This window comes from Calidris pugnax, unplaced genomic scaffold (assembly GCF_001431845.1).
Source record: "Calidris pugnax isolate Ruff unplaced genomic scaffold, ASM143184v1 scaffold371, whole genome shotgun sequence".
NCBI lineage: Eukaryota > Metazoa > Chordata > Aves > Charadriiformes > Scolopacidae > Calidris > Calidris pugnax.
Genome location: NW_015091373.1, coordinates 763,576 through 779,395, shown reverse-complemented (window position 1 = coordinate 779,395; position 15,820 = coordinate 763,576). Strand labels below are relative to the sequence as shown.

The 15,820-nt window shown below is 53.5% G+C and overlaps 2 protein-coding genes across 3 annotated transcripts; both read left to right on the top strand.

Moving 5' to 3' along the window:
• The first annotated feature begins 252 nt into the window (after positions 1-252).
• Positions 253-6,349, top strand: SLC25A44 (solute carrier family 25 member 44). 2 transcript variants are annotated; one of them, XM_014961356.1, is made up of 5 exons: positions 253-267; positions 1,690-1,796; positions 2,372-2,855; positions 5,096-5,223; positions 5,771-6,349. In XM_014961356.1, the coding sequence occupies exons 2-5, from the start codon at positions 1,743-1,745 to the stop codon at positions 5,960-5,962; spliced, it is 858 nt and encodes a 285-aa protein (XP_014816842.1). In that variant the 5' UTR covers positions 253-267; positions 1,690-1,742; the 3' UTR covers positions 5,963-6,349. The 2 variants fall into 2 exon arrangements, with proteins under 2 accessions (XP_014816842.1, XP_014816841.1); XM_014961355.1 differs by lacking the exon at positions 253-267 and having other exon boundaries at positions 2,120-2,855.
• A 4,653-nt stretch (positions 6,350-11,002) lies between these two features.
• On the top strand, positions 11,003-15,497 carry LOC106899427 (polyamine-modulated factor 1-like). The gene is made up of 5 exons (XM_014961240.1): positions 11,003-11,160; positions 11,253-11,358; positions 11,937-12,037; positions 13,588-13,783; positions 14,163-15,497. Exons 1-5 carry the CDS (start codon positions 11,003-11,005, stop codon positions 14,214-14,216), a joined length of 615 nt encoding a protein of 204 aa, XP_014816726.1. The 3' UTR covers positions 14,217-15,497.
• The last annotated feature ends 323 nt before the right edge of the window (positions 15,498-15,820 follow it).

The following is a 15,820-nucleotide window of genomic DNA, read 5'->3' as shown; positions in this document are numbered from 1 at the left end:
GTATCAGAACCCCCCCCCCCCCCAATAATTTCATAATTGTAATTTCTTCTCTGTGCCAGAGGTGAATAATTGCCACTTGTTTTGTTACTGCGTTTCTAACCAAATGGCTCTTGGGTGTTTGAGCTCTCTCTGTGAAGCCTGAAATTCGGAGACATTTGTGCCGTGGCCTCTCTGCGTCCCACTGATAATGGAAACGGCCCCAGGTCGGTGGGGGGTGTTGGCTGCTCCTCACCTTTAATCTGAGCTCTCACTCAGTCTAGATTCAAGGTGAATCTGCTTTCTGATCTCTGGCTTTGGCAAACTTGTTCCAGTTTCTGCATTTGCTCAGTATTGCTCTGCCCCTCCAGCAGCTCCACTTCTTTCTCTGCACAGACTCCAGATCCCCGATGGCCACAGCCTGGGATATGGGCTGGGATGCAGCTGCTGCCAAGTGCTTTCTAATAATTTGGCAGTCTGGTACTCCTGAAGATCCTTTTCTCGATATAGAAAGAAGGTCCCTGTGGTCAGTGAAGTAATCGCTTTCATGTTGGGTTGATACTTTGAGACGCTCTTCTCTTTTTGATTGTACCTGGAGCACTGTGTCCAGCTTTGGAGTCCTCAGCATCAGAAGGACATGGAGCTGTTGGAGCGGGGCCAGAGGAGGCCCTGGAGATGCTGGGAGGGCTGGAGCCCCTCTGCTGGGAGGGGGGGCTGAGAGAGTTGGGGGGGTTCAAGCCTGGAGAAGAGAAGGCTCCAGGGAGACCTTGGAGCCCCTTCCAGTCCCTCAGCAAGCTCCAGGAGAGATGGGGGGGACTCTTGATGAGGGAGGGGAGCGATGGGATGAGGGGGAAGGATTTGAGACTGAAAGGGGGGAGATTGAGATGAGATGTGGGGAGGAAATTCTTTGCAGGTGGTGAGAGCCTGGCCCAGGTTGCCCCGAGAAGCTGTGGCTGCCCCATCCCTGGAGGGGTTCAAGGGCAGGTTGGAGGGGGCTTGGAGCAACCTGGGCTGGTGGGAGGTGGCCCTGCCCAGGGCGGGGGGGGTTGGAACTTGATGATCTTTAATGTCCCTTCCAACTGTAACCATTGTATGATTCTATACACCTGACCTGGCAAGGAGGGTCTCTTATTCCAAGCTTGGTTAATCATGCACTAAATTAAGGGAAATTTCAGCCAAAAGGGAGATGGGTGGAACTACCCGGAGTCTTTTCCCAGGGAAGCAGCTGGGATGGGGCTGCCTGTGGGATGAGATGCAGGGATAGAGCTTGAGGGGCAGGAGCTGCGCTCGGGCAGGGTCTGCTGGGGGAGGCTGAATGAGGACCCCCCCTCCTCATCCCTCGGTTCCCGGTGCTCCGAATGCTGCCGGAGGGGATGATGCAGTATTGGAAGTGAGGATGAACTTTGCTCGCCTTAGCTGAAAAGCACAGTTAGGTTAGAGACTGCTCCGGGGAGATATCTCTGGGCTGTGATTTTTAACCCTTCCTTTCCAGGCTCCTGGTCATCAGTGTGGAGTCTCTGCGTGGCTGTTTCCATTTGCCTTGTTCTCCCGTTGTTCCTCCTCTTTTCACAGCCTTCTCTTCCCCCTTCCCTGGCTCGCGTCACCCTCCAGTTTTAGGAAGGTCAAAATGGAAGCGCCCAGAAAAATGTGCCTTAATTTGTGCAGAGAATTTGGGAACACAAATAGAGACTTGTCGTTTCCTTCTTTGTACAGATCCTGGAAGTGAAAAGTGACATCCTGACATCTCGGAGCATCCCAAACCCGGAATGACAGGGAAGGAGCTGCTTTGGTTGATGATCCATGGTCCTGTCCGTTCAAAGGTAGTACTTGCTGTCGGGGCAGGGCTCTTCCTCTGTGTGTCTCAAACTGCTCTGCAGAGTCTGGTGCTTGGCTTGTGTTGCAGCAGAGCAGTGTGCGGCGTGGTGAGCGCTGCCGTGTGTGTGTGCAGTGTTAGAGTTTAACAAACAGCGACGGTGACATCAGAAGGTGCCGCCATCGACCCCGTGATCCAGCCCTGCTTCCTGAGGTCACAGTCCCAGCAGAGTGGCTGATGTGTACTTCAGGAAAATCCAAGTTAGGTGACGTAGGCTGCTTTCCCTAATCATGGTGATTCATCGTCTATTCAAAGTGTCTCTTGTTGCAGATGCCAGCACTTCCAGCCTAGACACTCGCGACAGGAGGGCTGAGCCTGGACCTGCTCCTGTACTTTTGAGGTAGATCTGGGACTTAACCACCTCCTTCCCAGCCCCCAGGAGTCATGGAGGACAAACGCAACATCCCCATCATTGAGTGGGAGCACCTGGACAAAAGGAAATTCTACGTCTTTGGGATTTGCATGACTATGATGATCCGGGTGAGCGTTTACCCTTTCACGCTTATCCGAACACGTTTGCAGGTTCAGAAGGGCAAGAGCCTCTACAACGGGACGTTTGATGCTTTTGTGAAAATCCTGCGGACAGAAGGGACAGCTGGGCTCTACCGTGGCTTTTTGGTCAACACTTTCACCCTGATCTCCGGGCAGTGCTACGTGACCACATACGAGCTCACTCGAAAGTACGTGTCACGGTACAACAACAACAACGCTGTGAAGTCGCTGGTGGCAGGTGGCTCGGCCTCCCTGGTGGCCCAGAGCATCACGGTGCCCATCGATGTCATCTCCCAGCATCTCATGATGCAGAGGAAGGGGGAAAGCATGGGCAGGTTTAAGGTGCAGAACCAAGATGGCAAGCGGATGCTGGTCTTTGGCCAAACCAAGGACATCATTGTACAGATCTTCAAGGCTGATGGCTTTAGAGGCTTCTACAGGGGCTACGTGGCCTCACTGCTCACCTATATTCCCAACAGTGCGGTCTGGTGGCCCTTCTACCACTTCTATGCCGGTAAGTGAAAGGAGACTTTGGACAGGACAAGAGGAAACGGGCACAAACTTGTACACAAGAAGTTCCGTCTAAACATGAGGAGGAGCCTCTTCACTTTGAGGGTGGCAGAGCCCTGGCAGAGGCTGCCCAGGGAGGTGGTGGAGTCTCCTTCTCTGGAGATGTTCAAAACCCGCCTGGACAAGTTCCTGTGCAACCTGCTCTGGGTGGACCTGCTTTGACAGGGGGGTTGGACTAGATGATCTCCAGAGGTCCCTTCCAACCCCATATCATTCTGTGATTTATCTTATCCTGGAAGCCCCTCGACTCTGTGGACCCAGCGTGATTTGCTTTCTCTCTCTGATCTGGGGCAGGAGCAGAACCTGTCTTTGCACAAATAGCTGTAGCCAATTTAAAGGAGTTCTCCAGATGGTGGGTGGCAGTTTAAGTTTGTTTTAAATAAGAATAGGGGTCTGAGTGTTAGAGGACTTCAAGCTAGGTGGCTCTAGGCAAGAGGGACTTGATGTGTCTGCTTGAACTTTCTCTTCTGCTAATCCCAAATAACTCTTACTTTCTGCCTGGAAGTGAGGAAGGCTGTTGGCTGGCACAGGGCAGAGTTTTGAAGCCACCGTGTGAGTATAATTCCTCTTTCAGTTCACGTGGACTTGGGAGTGTCATATGTGGCAGAAAGCCTCGTAGAGCCACAAAGCTCATAGCAAAACTGAACGACAGGCACAGAGAAAGGCCAAATCTGCTGGGGTTTTGTGTCTTAAGTTTATGCTTCTGTTTCTGTAGCTGTAAAGTTGGCACCAAGCCTTGTGATATAAAAGGACATTTAAGAGTATGTTCTCTCTCCCTGGCTCAGCTCTGGTAATCCTCAGGGTGTTCCCAAATAGTAAAGATATTGGGCAGTTAAGATGTATTTCCCCCCACACCCCCTGTAATCCTTCGGATTTGTCATGCAGCTTTGCATGTGGTTTTTAGACTAATATTTACCTAATAGCAATCTGCCTGAAAGTGATGATAATGAGAGGCTCAGATTTCACTGGCTTAAAGTATATCTTGGAAATCACATGCTTTTAAAAATACAGGTGTCTCAAACATCTAGTTTGCTTTTCAGAGTGGGAGCATTCTGGTAACACTGGGGAGCACTGGTTACACCTCAGTGCTGCCTTTTAATGGCAGCAGCAGCTTGGGATGTTGGTCCAGTCTGAACTTCTTGGGAGCATTCTCTTCACTCTCCATGTCAAAGATTTTTGATACCAAAAATCCACTGTATTATTTGTAAGACTTTAGTGCCAAAAAGATTTGAAAGTGGATATCTAAGAACAAATGATATGGAGAGAACGGAGCTTGCCTTATTTAGGTGTTTGCTCCCTTTCCTTGTCTTCCGGAGTGGGAATCAGGGTGATGCTGAACGTTAACCCCCAGCTGTCGATCCAGCTCTGCTTTGGCTGCCTTTCCCAGCCCCCTGTCCCTGGAGAGCACGCAGGTCTCAGCTGGCACCAGTGTTGGTCGTTGAACCTTCCTTGGGCTCAAAGTTCAGTGCTGGCAGCAGTTCAGCTCGGTGTTGTGGGTCACAAACAGAGCAGCTTCCTTCCTTCTTGCCAGAGAGACACAACCACCCCATCGTCCAAAAAAAAAAAAAAACCAAACCTGGGACTTCTGGACTGTGTTCCCTACAACTTGAACCAATAAAAGTGTGGGGGATTGGAATCCTGTTTGCAGGGTGGCAGGAGCAGAGCCAGGAGATCCCTGGGCTGAGCAGGACGTGGTGCTTTGCTCCTGAGAGACCCCACAGCGGCTGCCACGGGGATATCTCTAGGGCAGAGTCCTTGGTGGGAGTGACAGCCCCCTGGATCCGAGTGAATCACTGCAGGCAGCTTCTGACAGCCTTGTCTAAAGGTTTCCCCCGTGCCTTTTCTAGGGGGTGACCCTTTCCATGCCCCATTTTGGGGACAGAAAAGCTTATTCCGCCCTGTTTGCCCAGCAGGTCTGAGCGCCTGTGTTTGAGCTGATCAGAGGCTGTGTGATGGAGCTGCCGGGGGTGTTTACGGGCTGGCTCCCTGCTTTTTGCTGACTTTCTGGTTGATGTAGAAAGCAGTGCGTAGATGTGCTGTGGGAGGAGGTGACAGGTCATAAATCAGGGATTCTGCCCACTGCGAATCGGTGTAAATGAGCAGGTGGAGTTCAGGAGCTGATAAGCAGCCACTCGGTTGAAACTTCACTCTCTCTCTCTCTCTCTCTCTCTCTCCCGTTCCCAGAACAGCTTTCTAGCTTGACTCCTAAGGACTGTCCCCATCTCCTCCTGCAAGCTATATCGGGGCCACTGGCAGCTGCCACAGCTTCCACCCTCACCAACCCCATGGATGTCATCAGAGCCCGGGTTCAGGTAAGAGCTCAGCCTGCTCGGCACGTCTGTCTGCAGGACGCAGGGGTGGGGTTCCCTCCCGGCCCTTTGATCTCTGTGGCTTCAGGTAAACGGCTCCCCTTCCCTCTCTCTCTCTCTTCGTAGGTTGTTTTGTCCTAGATATCGTGCTGCTTAATTTAAACTCAGCGTTAATAGGGGGCAGCTCAGGTAGCAGGGCTGGCTTCGCCTGCCCCAACTGCTCACATGAGGTTTCCCAGCAGACGTGACAAAAGGCGAGGTGCTTCCACCAGTGTCAGTTTTAGTGAGACTCGAGCTGTTGTGTTGATCCAGCCCCTTCTAGACAGGGGCAGATGGAAGGAAGGAGGAGACAGGTTGAAGAATCCCACTTGCTGCTGCCTCTTTAGGGCTTTTTGCCTTTTTTTGCCCCCCTTCAGGGAGTTCTGGAGACTAGATCACCGTCATTGGGCTGGCTGATCCATAGTCTCTAGTGCCCTCAGTTGGAGCAGAGCCCCAGAGCAGCTCGGTGTGAGGTCTGGCAGCTCTGTGAGTATTTCTTCTGGCTTTGCAGGTGGAAGGCAAGAGCTCCATCATCCTCACCTTCAAACAGCTCATGGCAGAGGAAGGTCCCTGGGGCCTGACGAAAGGCCTTTCTGCCCGTATCATCTCGGCCACTCCTTCCACCATCGTCATCGTGGTGGGGTACGAAACTCTGAAGAAGCTGAGCCTCCGCCCGGAGCTGGTGGATTCGAGGCACTGGTAGAGGCAGCTGGTGGAAGAGAAGACCTTCCTTTGAGTCCTCTGAATTTGGACCGTCACGGTTGGAAGCTTGGGAGGAGAGGCAGCTGCTGTCTCTTTTGTCTCTAGCTGGTTTCCCAGTACAGGGCAGAAGCAAGAGCAACTGCAATTCACCTCTGTAGATTTGACTGTAACACAACGCTCTGCTGCTATTTCTGCTTAAAACCATCAAAATGTGACCTTTGGCAACACTGTTTGCCAGTGACAGTTCATTCGAGAGCAGCCAGGTGTGTGAACACATCCTGGCAAATTCTGAATTCCTTTATTGTTTTGTTGGTTTTTTTTTAAATTAAAGACTTACTGGCTGAAGCAAAAAAAAAAAAAAAAAAGCCAGTTTATCCTTTAAATTAAATTATTTTCATCTTTGCCAAACTTCCGCGGAGGGGAGTCCGGCTGCAGCAGAGCCCTCTGGTGGGTTGTGTGCTGAAGGCAGTTGTACCATGGGAAGCTGGAAGAACGGAACAGACGAGTAAATATCTCCAATCACCCACATTTATTCCTAGAAGATGTGAACCGAGAGTAACCCGGAACCACTTAAGACCTTATTTACCGCGTTTTGGATAGATCTGTACATACCTTTTTTTTTGTATGTTCCTGGAAAATGTTTCCTATCTCTCATCCTTCAAGCAGTGAGCCAGCTGGTGGGCGAGTCAGGGGTTGAGCTGGCTGGTTGTAATTAGCTGTCGGCAGTTTTGACACCTAACCTACGGTTTTAATCTGTTATTTCATTTTTATTTCATTTTAGGGAAGCTTCTGATTTCTGGGGGACTGAGTGGTCGTTCTGTGGCCTTGTTCCATGTGAGTTGTCCGTGCTGCATGTCCAGGGTGGCTGCTGCCGCTTCCCACCCGTAGTTAGTTTAAGCCCCAGCAGACATGGAGTTTGGAAGCGTCGGGTCGTGCCGAGAGAAGAACCGCGCGGGATGGGAGGTGGGGAAGGGGAAAAAAAAACACCAAAACCCAGCTCGTACTGGCTTTTGATCCAGTTCAAACCTGATGGGCATGTTCATATTGAATAAGAAGTAATGGTTCACTAATACTTTGTACCTTTAAATCCTGCTTATCCTGTTTGGGAAGGGCAAGGAGGATCCTTTGCACACTCTGGCTGGATCAAAACCGTCAGCTGTCGGTCTGTGTTTTGTACCAGAGCAAAACTTGCAATGGAGTGATGAAGCAAGAGCCTGCTCTTTAGGGGAGGAGGAGTGAAGGGATCGTTTGACTTCACCCTGCCGGGCTCAGAATTTGGGGTTTACCCCTGGTGATGCCAGGTGCTCATCCCAGTTAGTTCTGAGTCTGGGAGGCGAGAGAGAACCTGCAAGTAAAAGGGAAGTCGCCGTCTTGGTTTGTCTCACGGCCATAACACAGAATTCTGGATTGTAGTGTTGATCCGTGGCTGCTGCCGGGCTCCTGGCTGTCATTTCACCTGGGACTCGCTGCGTGTGGCCGTTGCCGTCACCCGCCGGCTGCGGTTGAGCCGGGGAGGGGCTGGATGTGCCGCGGTCCCTGCCGGAGGTGGGACTGGGACAGACAGACTGGGAGAGAGACTTTAAGGGCAGAACTGGGTTCTGAGACACAGCGCTCTTCATTGGGGTTGCAGAGGAGTCATCAAAGGCCTTTTTCATCCCGCCTTTGTTTTCTGCAGCATTAAAGAAGGTGATGTCTCTCTGAGCTGTCGGAGCAGCGTGTTCTGCTCTGCTGTCACCTTGGAGGTGGTTAAAAGCTGACCCCAGTCGGTTCTTTCTCCTCTAAAAAGCAGAACAGCAGCAGCACAGGATTGCAGGTATCCAGAGCATGCATTGCCCCGTTCTCGTGCCAAGCGGGTGGCAATTAACAGAAACTGTAATAATCAACCTCTGCTGATGAGCAGCAGGGTAAGTCCCGGTGCGTGTCGCGAGGTGTCAGACGGCACAAAGGCGGGGAGACGCTCTCAAGCTCAGTGTCCCTTTCTCAACCAGCAAAGTTCTTGACAACTAATAAACTTCAGAGACCTTCCCTTTGACGCCTGAGTGTAAAAGCGCCTGAGCCCCGGTGGGTGCACTCCCCAGGTCCTGCCCTATCATGGTGAGGTTTTCCTGCTGTTAACCACCGAGTAGCACTGGGAGGGACCTGACAAAGTGACAGTGACCATGTGTAAATGCTGAAAAAGCCAGAAAAAAAAAAAAAAGGGCTAAACCAGTAGTCGTGCCTGAAACCAGAAGGCACAAATCATAAAATGGTTTGCATTGAAAGGACCTTAAAGATCATCAGGTTACACCCCCCCTGCCCTGGGCAGGGCCACCTCCCACCAGCCCAGGTTGCTCCAAGCCCCCTCCAACCTGCCCTTGAACCCCTCCAGGGATGGGGCAGCCACAGCTTCTCTGGGCAACCTGGGCCAGGCTCTCACCACCCTCACAGTAAAGAATTTCTTTCTGGTATCTAATCTAAATCTCCCTCTTCCAATTGAAAACCGTTACCCCTTGTCCTGTCACTGCACTCCCTGACAAAGAGTCCCTCCCCAGCTCTCCTGTAGGCTCCCTTCAGGTACTGGAAGGCTGCTCCAAGGTCTCCCTGGAGCTTTCTCTTCTCCAGGCTGAACAACTCCAGCTCTCTCAGCCTGTCCACACAGCAGAGGTGCTCCATCCCCCTGATCATCCTTGTGGCTGGACCCGTTCCAACAGGTCCATGTCCTTCCTGTGCTGAGGACTCCAGAGCTGGACAGAATACTCCAGGTGGGGTATCACGGGCGCAGAGCAGAGGGGTGGAAGCACCTCCCATGACCTGCTGGCCACACATCTCTTGATGCAGCCCAGGATGTGGTTGGCTTTTTGGGCTGCCACTGAACACTGCTGGCTCATGTTGAGCTTCTCATCCACCATCACCCCCAAGTCCTTCTGCTCAGGGCTGCTTTCTCCAGCCATTCTCCACCCAACATGTATCTGTGCCTGGGATTGCCACCAGAATTTCTTTCTGGTATCTAATCTAAATCTCCCTCTTCCAATTGAAAACCGTTACCCCTTGTCCTGTCACTGCACTCCCTGACAAAGAGTCCCTCCCCAGCTCTCCTGTAGGCTCCCTTCAGGTACTGGAAGGCTGCTCCAAGGTCTCCCTGGAGCTTTCTCTTCTCCAGGCTGAACAACTCCAGCTCTCTCAGCCTGTCCACACAGCAGAGGTGCTCCATCCCCCTGATCATCCTTGTGGCTGGACCCGTTCCAACAGGTCCATGTCCTTCCTGTGCTGAGGACTCCAGAGCTGGACAGAATACTCCAGGTGGGGTATCACGGGCACAGAGCAGAGGGGTGGAAGCACCTCCCATGACCTGCTGGCCACACATCTCTTGATGCAGCCCAGGATGTGGTTGGCTTTTTGGTCTGCCACTGAACACTGCTGGCTCATGTTGAGCTTCTCATCCACCATCACCCCCAAGTCCTTCTGCTCAGGGCTGCTTTCTCCAGCCATTCTCCACCCAACATGTATCTGTGCCTGGGATTGCCACCTCCCAGGGGCAGGACCCTGCACTTGGCCTGGTTGAACTTCATGTGATGGTTGAAATCCTGCTTTACAAAGCATGGGTAGTTCTGGTTAGCTCATATGTGCGGTGTCTTGACAAGGGAAAAATTGCTTTTCCCCTTTTTGTGAAATTGGATGATTCTTCTCCCTTTGATTTGTTCTTGATGGCTTTATTTCATTAAATGATTGAGAATAGGGCTCAGCCCCTGAGTGGACTTGGGTTGGGGTCTCAGTAGAGGGACGGTTTCTCACACTTAGCGCTCTGCTTCAGGTTCTAGCTTGCTCTTTCCTGCCGTGGCATGGTGGAGGAAGCATTTCAGCCCCTTGTGATTTTTCACAGAAATCAGGGAATTGTGAGAGTTGGAAGGGACCTCCAGAGATCCCCTGGTCCCACTCCCCGGCCAAAGCAGGGCTGCCCAGAGCACATCACTCAGGAGCATCCATTGGGGCTTGAAGATCTCCAGAGAAGGGGACTCCACACCCTCCCTGGGCAGCCTCTGCCAGGGCTCTGCCACCCTCACCCCAAACAAGTTCTTCCTCACATTGGAGGGGAACTTCCCCTGGTCCAGCTTGTGCCCGTTGCCCCTCGTCCTGTCACCGGGAACCACTGAGAAGAGTTGGGCTCCATCCTCCTTCAACCCACCCTTTAGGAACTTGGAAGCATGAATAAGGTCTCCCCTCAGCCTTCTCTTCTCCAGGCTGAAGAGCCCCAGCTCTCTCAGCCTTTCCTCAGCAGGGAGATGCCCCAATCCCTCCATCATCTTCATTGCCCTACGCTGGACTCTCTCCAGCAGTTCCCTGTCTCTCTGGAACTGGGGAGCCCAGGACTGGACGCAGGAGAATGACCTCCCTCCACCTCCTGGCCACACTCTTCCCTCCCCAGCCCAGGATCCCATTGGCCTCTTGGCCACCAGGGCCCATTGCTGGCTTCTGGAGAGTTTACTGGCCACCAGGACCCCCAGATCCTTCTCCTCAGCAGTGCTTTCCAGCACGTCCACCCCTAACTGATACTGGTGCCTGGGGTTCTTCCTCCCCAGGTGCAGGACCCTACACTTGCCCTTGTTGAACCTCATGAGGTTCTTCTCTGCCCAGCTCTCCAGCCTCTCCAGGTCTCTGGATGATGTCACAGCCCTCTGGAGAGTCGCCCAGCCCTCCCAGTTTGGTACCATCAGTGAACTCTGTCCCCTCGTTCAGGTCATTGATGAATGTGTTGAACAAAACTGGACCAAGTATTGACCCCTGAGGCTGGTTACAGGCCTCCAATTTTTATGACTTTTGGGTTTTTTGAGGCATCACCCTGCTGCCCCCCTCCTCCCCGGGGGCTAGGAGGCCACGCCCTTTGGCGGCCGAGGCTCCGCCCCCGAGGCCGAGGCCACGCCTCCCTACTGGCAGAGAGGCGGGCCGCGCCTTCCCGCATGCGCACTCGGAATGGGCGGGCCCCGCGCAGCCATCCAATGGGCGCGGCGCGGCTTGGCGGCGGCAGCCAATCGGCGGTGTTGGCGGGCTCGGCGAGCGGGGAAAGATGGCGGCGGGGAGCGGCGCTGAGGAGGAGGCGGCTGTGGCGGCGGTGGTGGGAGGTGATGGCGACGGCGACCCGCCCGTACCGGCGGCTCCGGGCCGCGCCCAGGTCTTCGCCGCCGTGGTGGACACCTTCCTGGAGAAGCTGGTGGCAGCCGGGAGGTGAGGCGGGAGCGCGGCCGGGCTCCGGTGGGGTCGGGGCCTAGGCGGGCCCCGCCGCGGGGAGGCCTAACCCTGCCCCTCCCGCTTTGCAGCTACCAGAGGTTCGCCAGCTGCTACCGCTCCTTCTACAAACTGCAACCCGAGATGACCAGGAGCATTTACGATCAGTTCGTGTCCCAGCTGCGGACATCCATCAAGGTGAAGGGGGAGGCGGGACCGTGCCGTGCCCAGAGGGGCTGCGGGCCCTCGGTGTGAGGCACTGAGCGTGTTGATGTCCCATTTATCGAATGGCAGAACCAGAAATTCAAGGCTGCTCCCCAGAGATTCTCCCAGACTCCTTGGCTTCCCCAGAAAGAGCCGTAAAATTATAGAATCACTTAATCATCAAATCCCAGGTGTGAAGGGACCTCAAGGATCACTTGGTTTAACCTTTCTGGGCAGAAACACGGTGCAGACAGGATGGCCCAGACCCTGCCCAGCTGAATCCTAAAAGTGTCCAGTGATGGGGAATCCACCACTTGCCTTAGGCTGGGAAAGACCATTAAGACCATCAAGTCCAACCGTAGACATCACACTGCCAACTCCACTGATCAACCATGTCCCTAAACGCCATCTCTACCTGTCTTTGAAATATCTCCAGAGATGGGGACTCGATACCTAGTGATTCCCAGGGTGTAGCCTTCATCCAGGGAAACGTGAGGGTTCACAAGTGGAACGATGCCTGTGTCGGTTTAGTTTGGCTCCCACTGAATCCCTGTGGTGTCCTTCCTTCCCAGGAGGAGATCCAGGAGGTGAAGAATGAAGGGAACCTGGAGGTGCTCTTTAATTCACTGGATAAGATCGTGGAGGAGGCAAAGAACCAGAAAGAGCCTGCGTGGTATGGAATAGTCTGGTGTGGAGCGGGTGTGTGTGGAGGGATGTTCCTTCAAGAGTAGAAGTGATGTTTGGGCCGTGTTGGTGTGTCCTGTAGCATTGTGCTGCAAGGGTGTATTTTTTAAACTTTATGTTGAAATCAACAGCAGCATCAGTGTGTCTAAAACACCTGAAAATGAGGGGGTTTGGTGCTTTTCTATGTCAGTTATCTACATGTGTGCTTCCTCAGTGCAAGGAGGAGGTTAGTGCTGCTGGGACCGGAGGGGAGGTAAACTCAGTTCCAAATAATTCAAAAGGCTGAGGGTGTGTTTTAGCCCCAACTCCTGCTGCAGGAGCAGAGCTCGCATCAACACCTCTCCTGGGGATGCCTTGCTGAGGGTCTCAGCAGGCACGGGAAGTTGTACCCGCTGCCTCTTGGTCACAGGCTGGGTCTTTTAATCATGGAATCGTGAGAGTTGGAAGGGACCTCCAGAGATCCCCTGGTCCCACTCCCCGGCCAAAGCAGGGCTGCCCAGAGCACATCCCTCAGGAGCATCCACTGGGGCTTGAAGATCTCCAGAGAAGGGGACTCCACACCCTCCCTGGGCAGCCTCTGCCAGGGCTCTGCCATCCTCACCCCAAACAAGTTCTTCCTCATGTTTAGGTGGAACTTCTTGAATACAAGTTTATGCCCGTTCCCTCTTGTCCTGTCCCTGGGAACCACTGAGAAGAGTCCGGCTCCATCCTCCTTCAACCCACCCTTTAAGAACTTGGAAGCATTAAGAAGGTCTCCCCTCAGCCTTCTCTTCTCCAGCCCCAGCTCTCTCCTCAGCAGGGAGATGCTCCAATCCCTCCAGCATCTCCGTTGCCCTACGCTGGACTCTCTCCAGCAGTTCCCTGTCTCTCTGGAACTGGGGAGCCCAGCACTGGACGCAGGATTCCAGTTGTGGCCTTCCCAGTGCAGAGCAGAGGGGGAGAATGACCTCCCTCCACCTCCTGGCCACACTCTTCCCTGTGCAGCCCAGGATCCCATTGGCCTCTTGGCCACCAGGGCCCATTACTGGCTCCTGGAGAGTTTAGTGGCCACCAGGACCCCCAGATCCTTCTCCTCAGAGGTGCTTTCCAGCAGGTCCACCCCTAACCTCTACTGGTGCCTGGGGTTCTTCTTCCCCAGGTGCAGGACCCTACATTTGCCCTTGGTGAACCTCATGAGGTTCTTCTCTGCCCAGCTCTCCAGCCTGTCCAGATCACGCTGGCTGGTGGCACAGCCCTCGAATCAAAGGCATCATCACAGTTTCTTGGTTCTGTGTTTGGGAAAGAGTTGATTACGTCACACCTGCCTCCAGGTCTCAACTAACAGCGGGGTTTTGGGCAGGACTCCTCTCCTTCCTTCATCCATAGAGTTAGGGAGCTCCCGTGGGGTTTTAGCTGTCCTGGAGCAATCCGAGGTAAAATTGGGGCAGTTGATGAGCTGATCCCTGGCAGCAAGCAGCTCAGCTCTTAACTGAGGTGCGTGAGACTAATTGCCCTGCCAGGTCGCTGCTCCCTGGTTGCCTCACCTCTCTTGGCTGGCAGGCGTCCCAGCGGGGTCCCGGAGGACGACGTGCGCAGCGCGTTGGTGCCGTATCTCCTCAAGCACCGCTCGTACCTGCGCAAAATCCTGAAGGAGAAGGAGGAAGAGAACAGGAAGGTGGCAGAGTCCGTGCTGGCCGGGAGGGATAAGATTGCGGAGCTGCAGCAGCAGATAGAAGCTCGCAAACACGCCTGGCAGGTAAAAATAACCAATAAACAACTAAAAAAACCTTTCTTTTTGCAGCATCAGCCTGAAAGAAACATTATTCTGGGGTTTGACTGGCAAATGGCTGCACTGTTTGAGCCCTCCGCTTATCAAAGACCTCACCAGGAGCCAAGTGCTGCTGAAACCGGCCTGGGAGGTCTGGGAGTTTCCACTGGAGCTCCTGGATGTTTTCCCAGTGCATGGGGTGGGATGTTTCTGTGGGTGAATGGGAGATTTTGGGGGGGGGGGTTATTCTGTACTTGCTGGGGATGGCAGCGTATGTGATGCTGTGTTTCATATCAGCCTGGTTTTGTGTCCTGAACGCTGGAGAGAAGGGCTTTGCCGGGTTCAGTGGTGGTTGTTTTCCTTCCAGGCAATTAGTAAAGAGCAACGAGAACTCATCATGATGTTCAAGGAGCCCCAGTGAGGAGCCGGGGAGGGATTCTCTGTGTCTCGGGGGGGAATTTTATCCTCCTCTCAGCGCGTCGGGAAGTGGGACTCTGTGCGTGGCCTCTTCAAACCTCGCCTTCGCCCTGTCAGGCCAGGAGAAACCTGCAGCAGGACTGAAAAGCTGCCAGACTTGGACAATGTGATTAAAGTTTGGGAAGAAATTAAAAAAAAAAAAAAGAACATTTCTTTGGAAATAGATGCCAGTTTCCCATTCCCCGCTCAGCTCAACAGGGAGGAGAATCCTACGGAGCCTGTCTGTGCATTCCCTCGCTGCTTTAGTGCTGTCACACGCCTGATTCCAGCTTGCTAAAGCCAAATTTGGGGCCTTGAAGGTATTTCAGATGTGCTTTAGAGGAAAACTGGTGCCTTGAGCCCGGTGGCTGGGCGGTGACAGGAGCGAGGGGCTGGGGAGCTGTGGCACACAGAGCCCGCAGGTGGGTAAACGCCACCGTGGCATTTTGTGGGGTGCAAATGGCCACATTGGGCTTTTTTTGCTTTGTTTTTGCAGTGTTTGTTTTCACTATCCATGTCTTTAAACAGTTTTCCGCCCGTGAATCATCAGAACAGATACGTCAGTCGCATCACATCAAGTTCTTTGTTGCCATTTATTCCCTTTTTCCAGTTATTTTCCAACCCTGCTCCCTCCCAGGATGGCGCTTCTCTGAGTGTGAAGGCTCCAAGGCTCCACCCTTGGTGTATGTGGAGAGGAGCAGGGGTTGGGATGGCCCTGGTGGGCCCGTGGTGAAGGGATTTAGTGTTTTTCCTGTGAAACCCCCGTGTTGACTCCTGGAACCAAACTGGGGTTGGTGTTACCCATCTGGAGTTGTTCTTTGCCATCTCATGGGAAGTTTTCCGGCCTGGGAAGCAGGAACTCCCTGGAGTCTGCCAGGAAGCCCTAAACATGAGGTGTGTCTTCAAAGTGAAGAAAAGATCCTTCTCCAGGGCTGGGCCCGTAACGAGGAGAGTCTTTTCTGAGCCCGACAAGGACTGATGGCCAGTCTGTTTCCGACAGACACCAGATCCACCAGCAGGTTCTCTGGTCGCATCCCATCCCGAGGAGGGGCCGTGCCCTCGGTGGTGGGGAAACACAAACTGGGAGAACAATGGTGGCAATTTCCACCCAGCACAGGCCTCTGGTTTTAATTAGAGGCAGCCAGAGCCTGCGATTGACTGACTTAGGCATATTTTCCTTCTGTCGTAAACAAGCCTTCCCTCGCTGCATTATAATCTAAATAAATTGGAGCTGTTGTTCCCCCGGCCTTGGCTCCCGCTGCGCTGGCTTGGCCCACGTAGGCTGTAGTTTATGGGTTTGTTTGACAAAGGCTCTGGCTTCAGCATTTCTCTCCTCCTCCACCCCAAAGCCTCCGGTTCCGCTTTCCAAGACAGGGCTGGGATTTAGAGGATCGGAACGTCTGGAGAGTGGTCAGGGTCCCAAAGAGGAATGTCACCCCAGGTGGCCCTGGGAGCCCCCTTCTGCTCTGAACCCTCCTGGAGTCCACCAGGAGCAAACTCAGGAGGTGGGTGAGGACCTGGAGCGCTGCAGAGGCATTGGGGAGTATTGGGAGTCGAAGGATGGAGGAA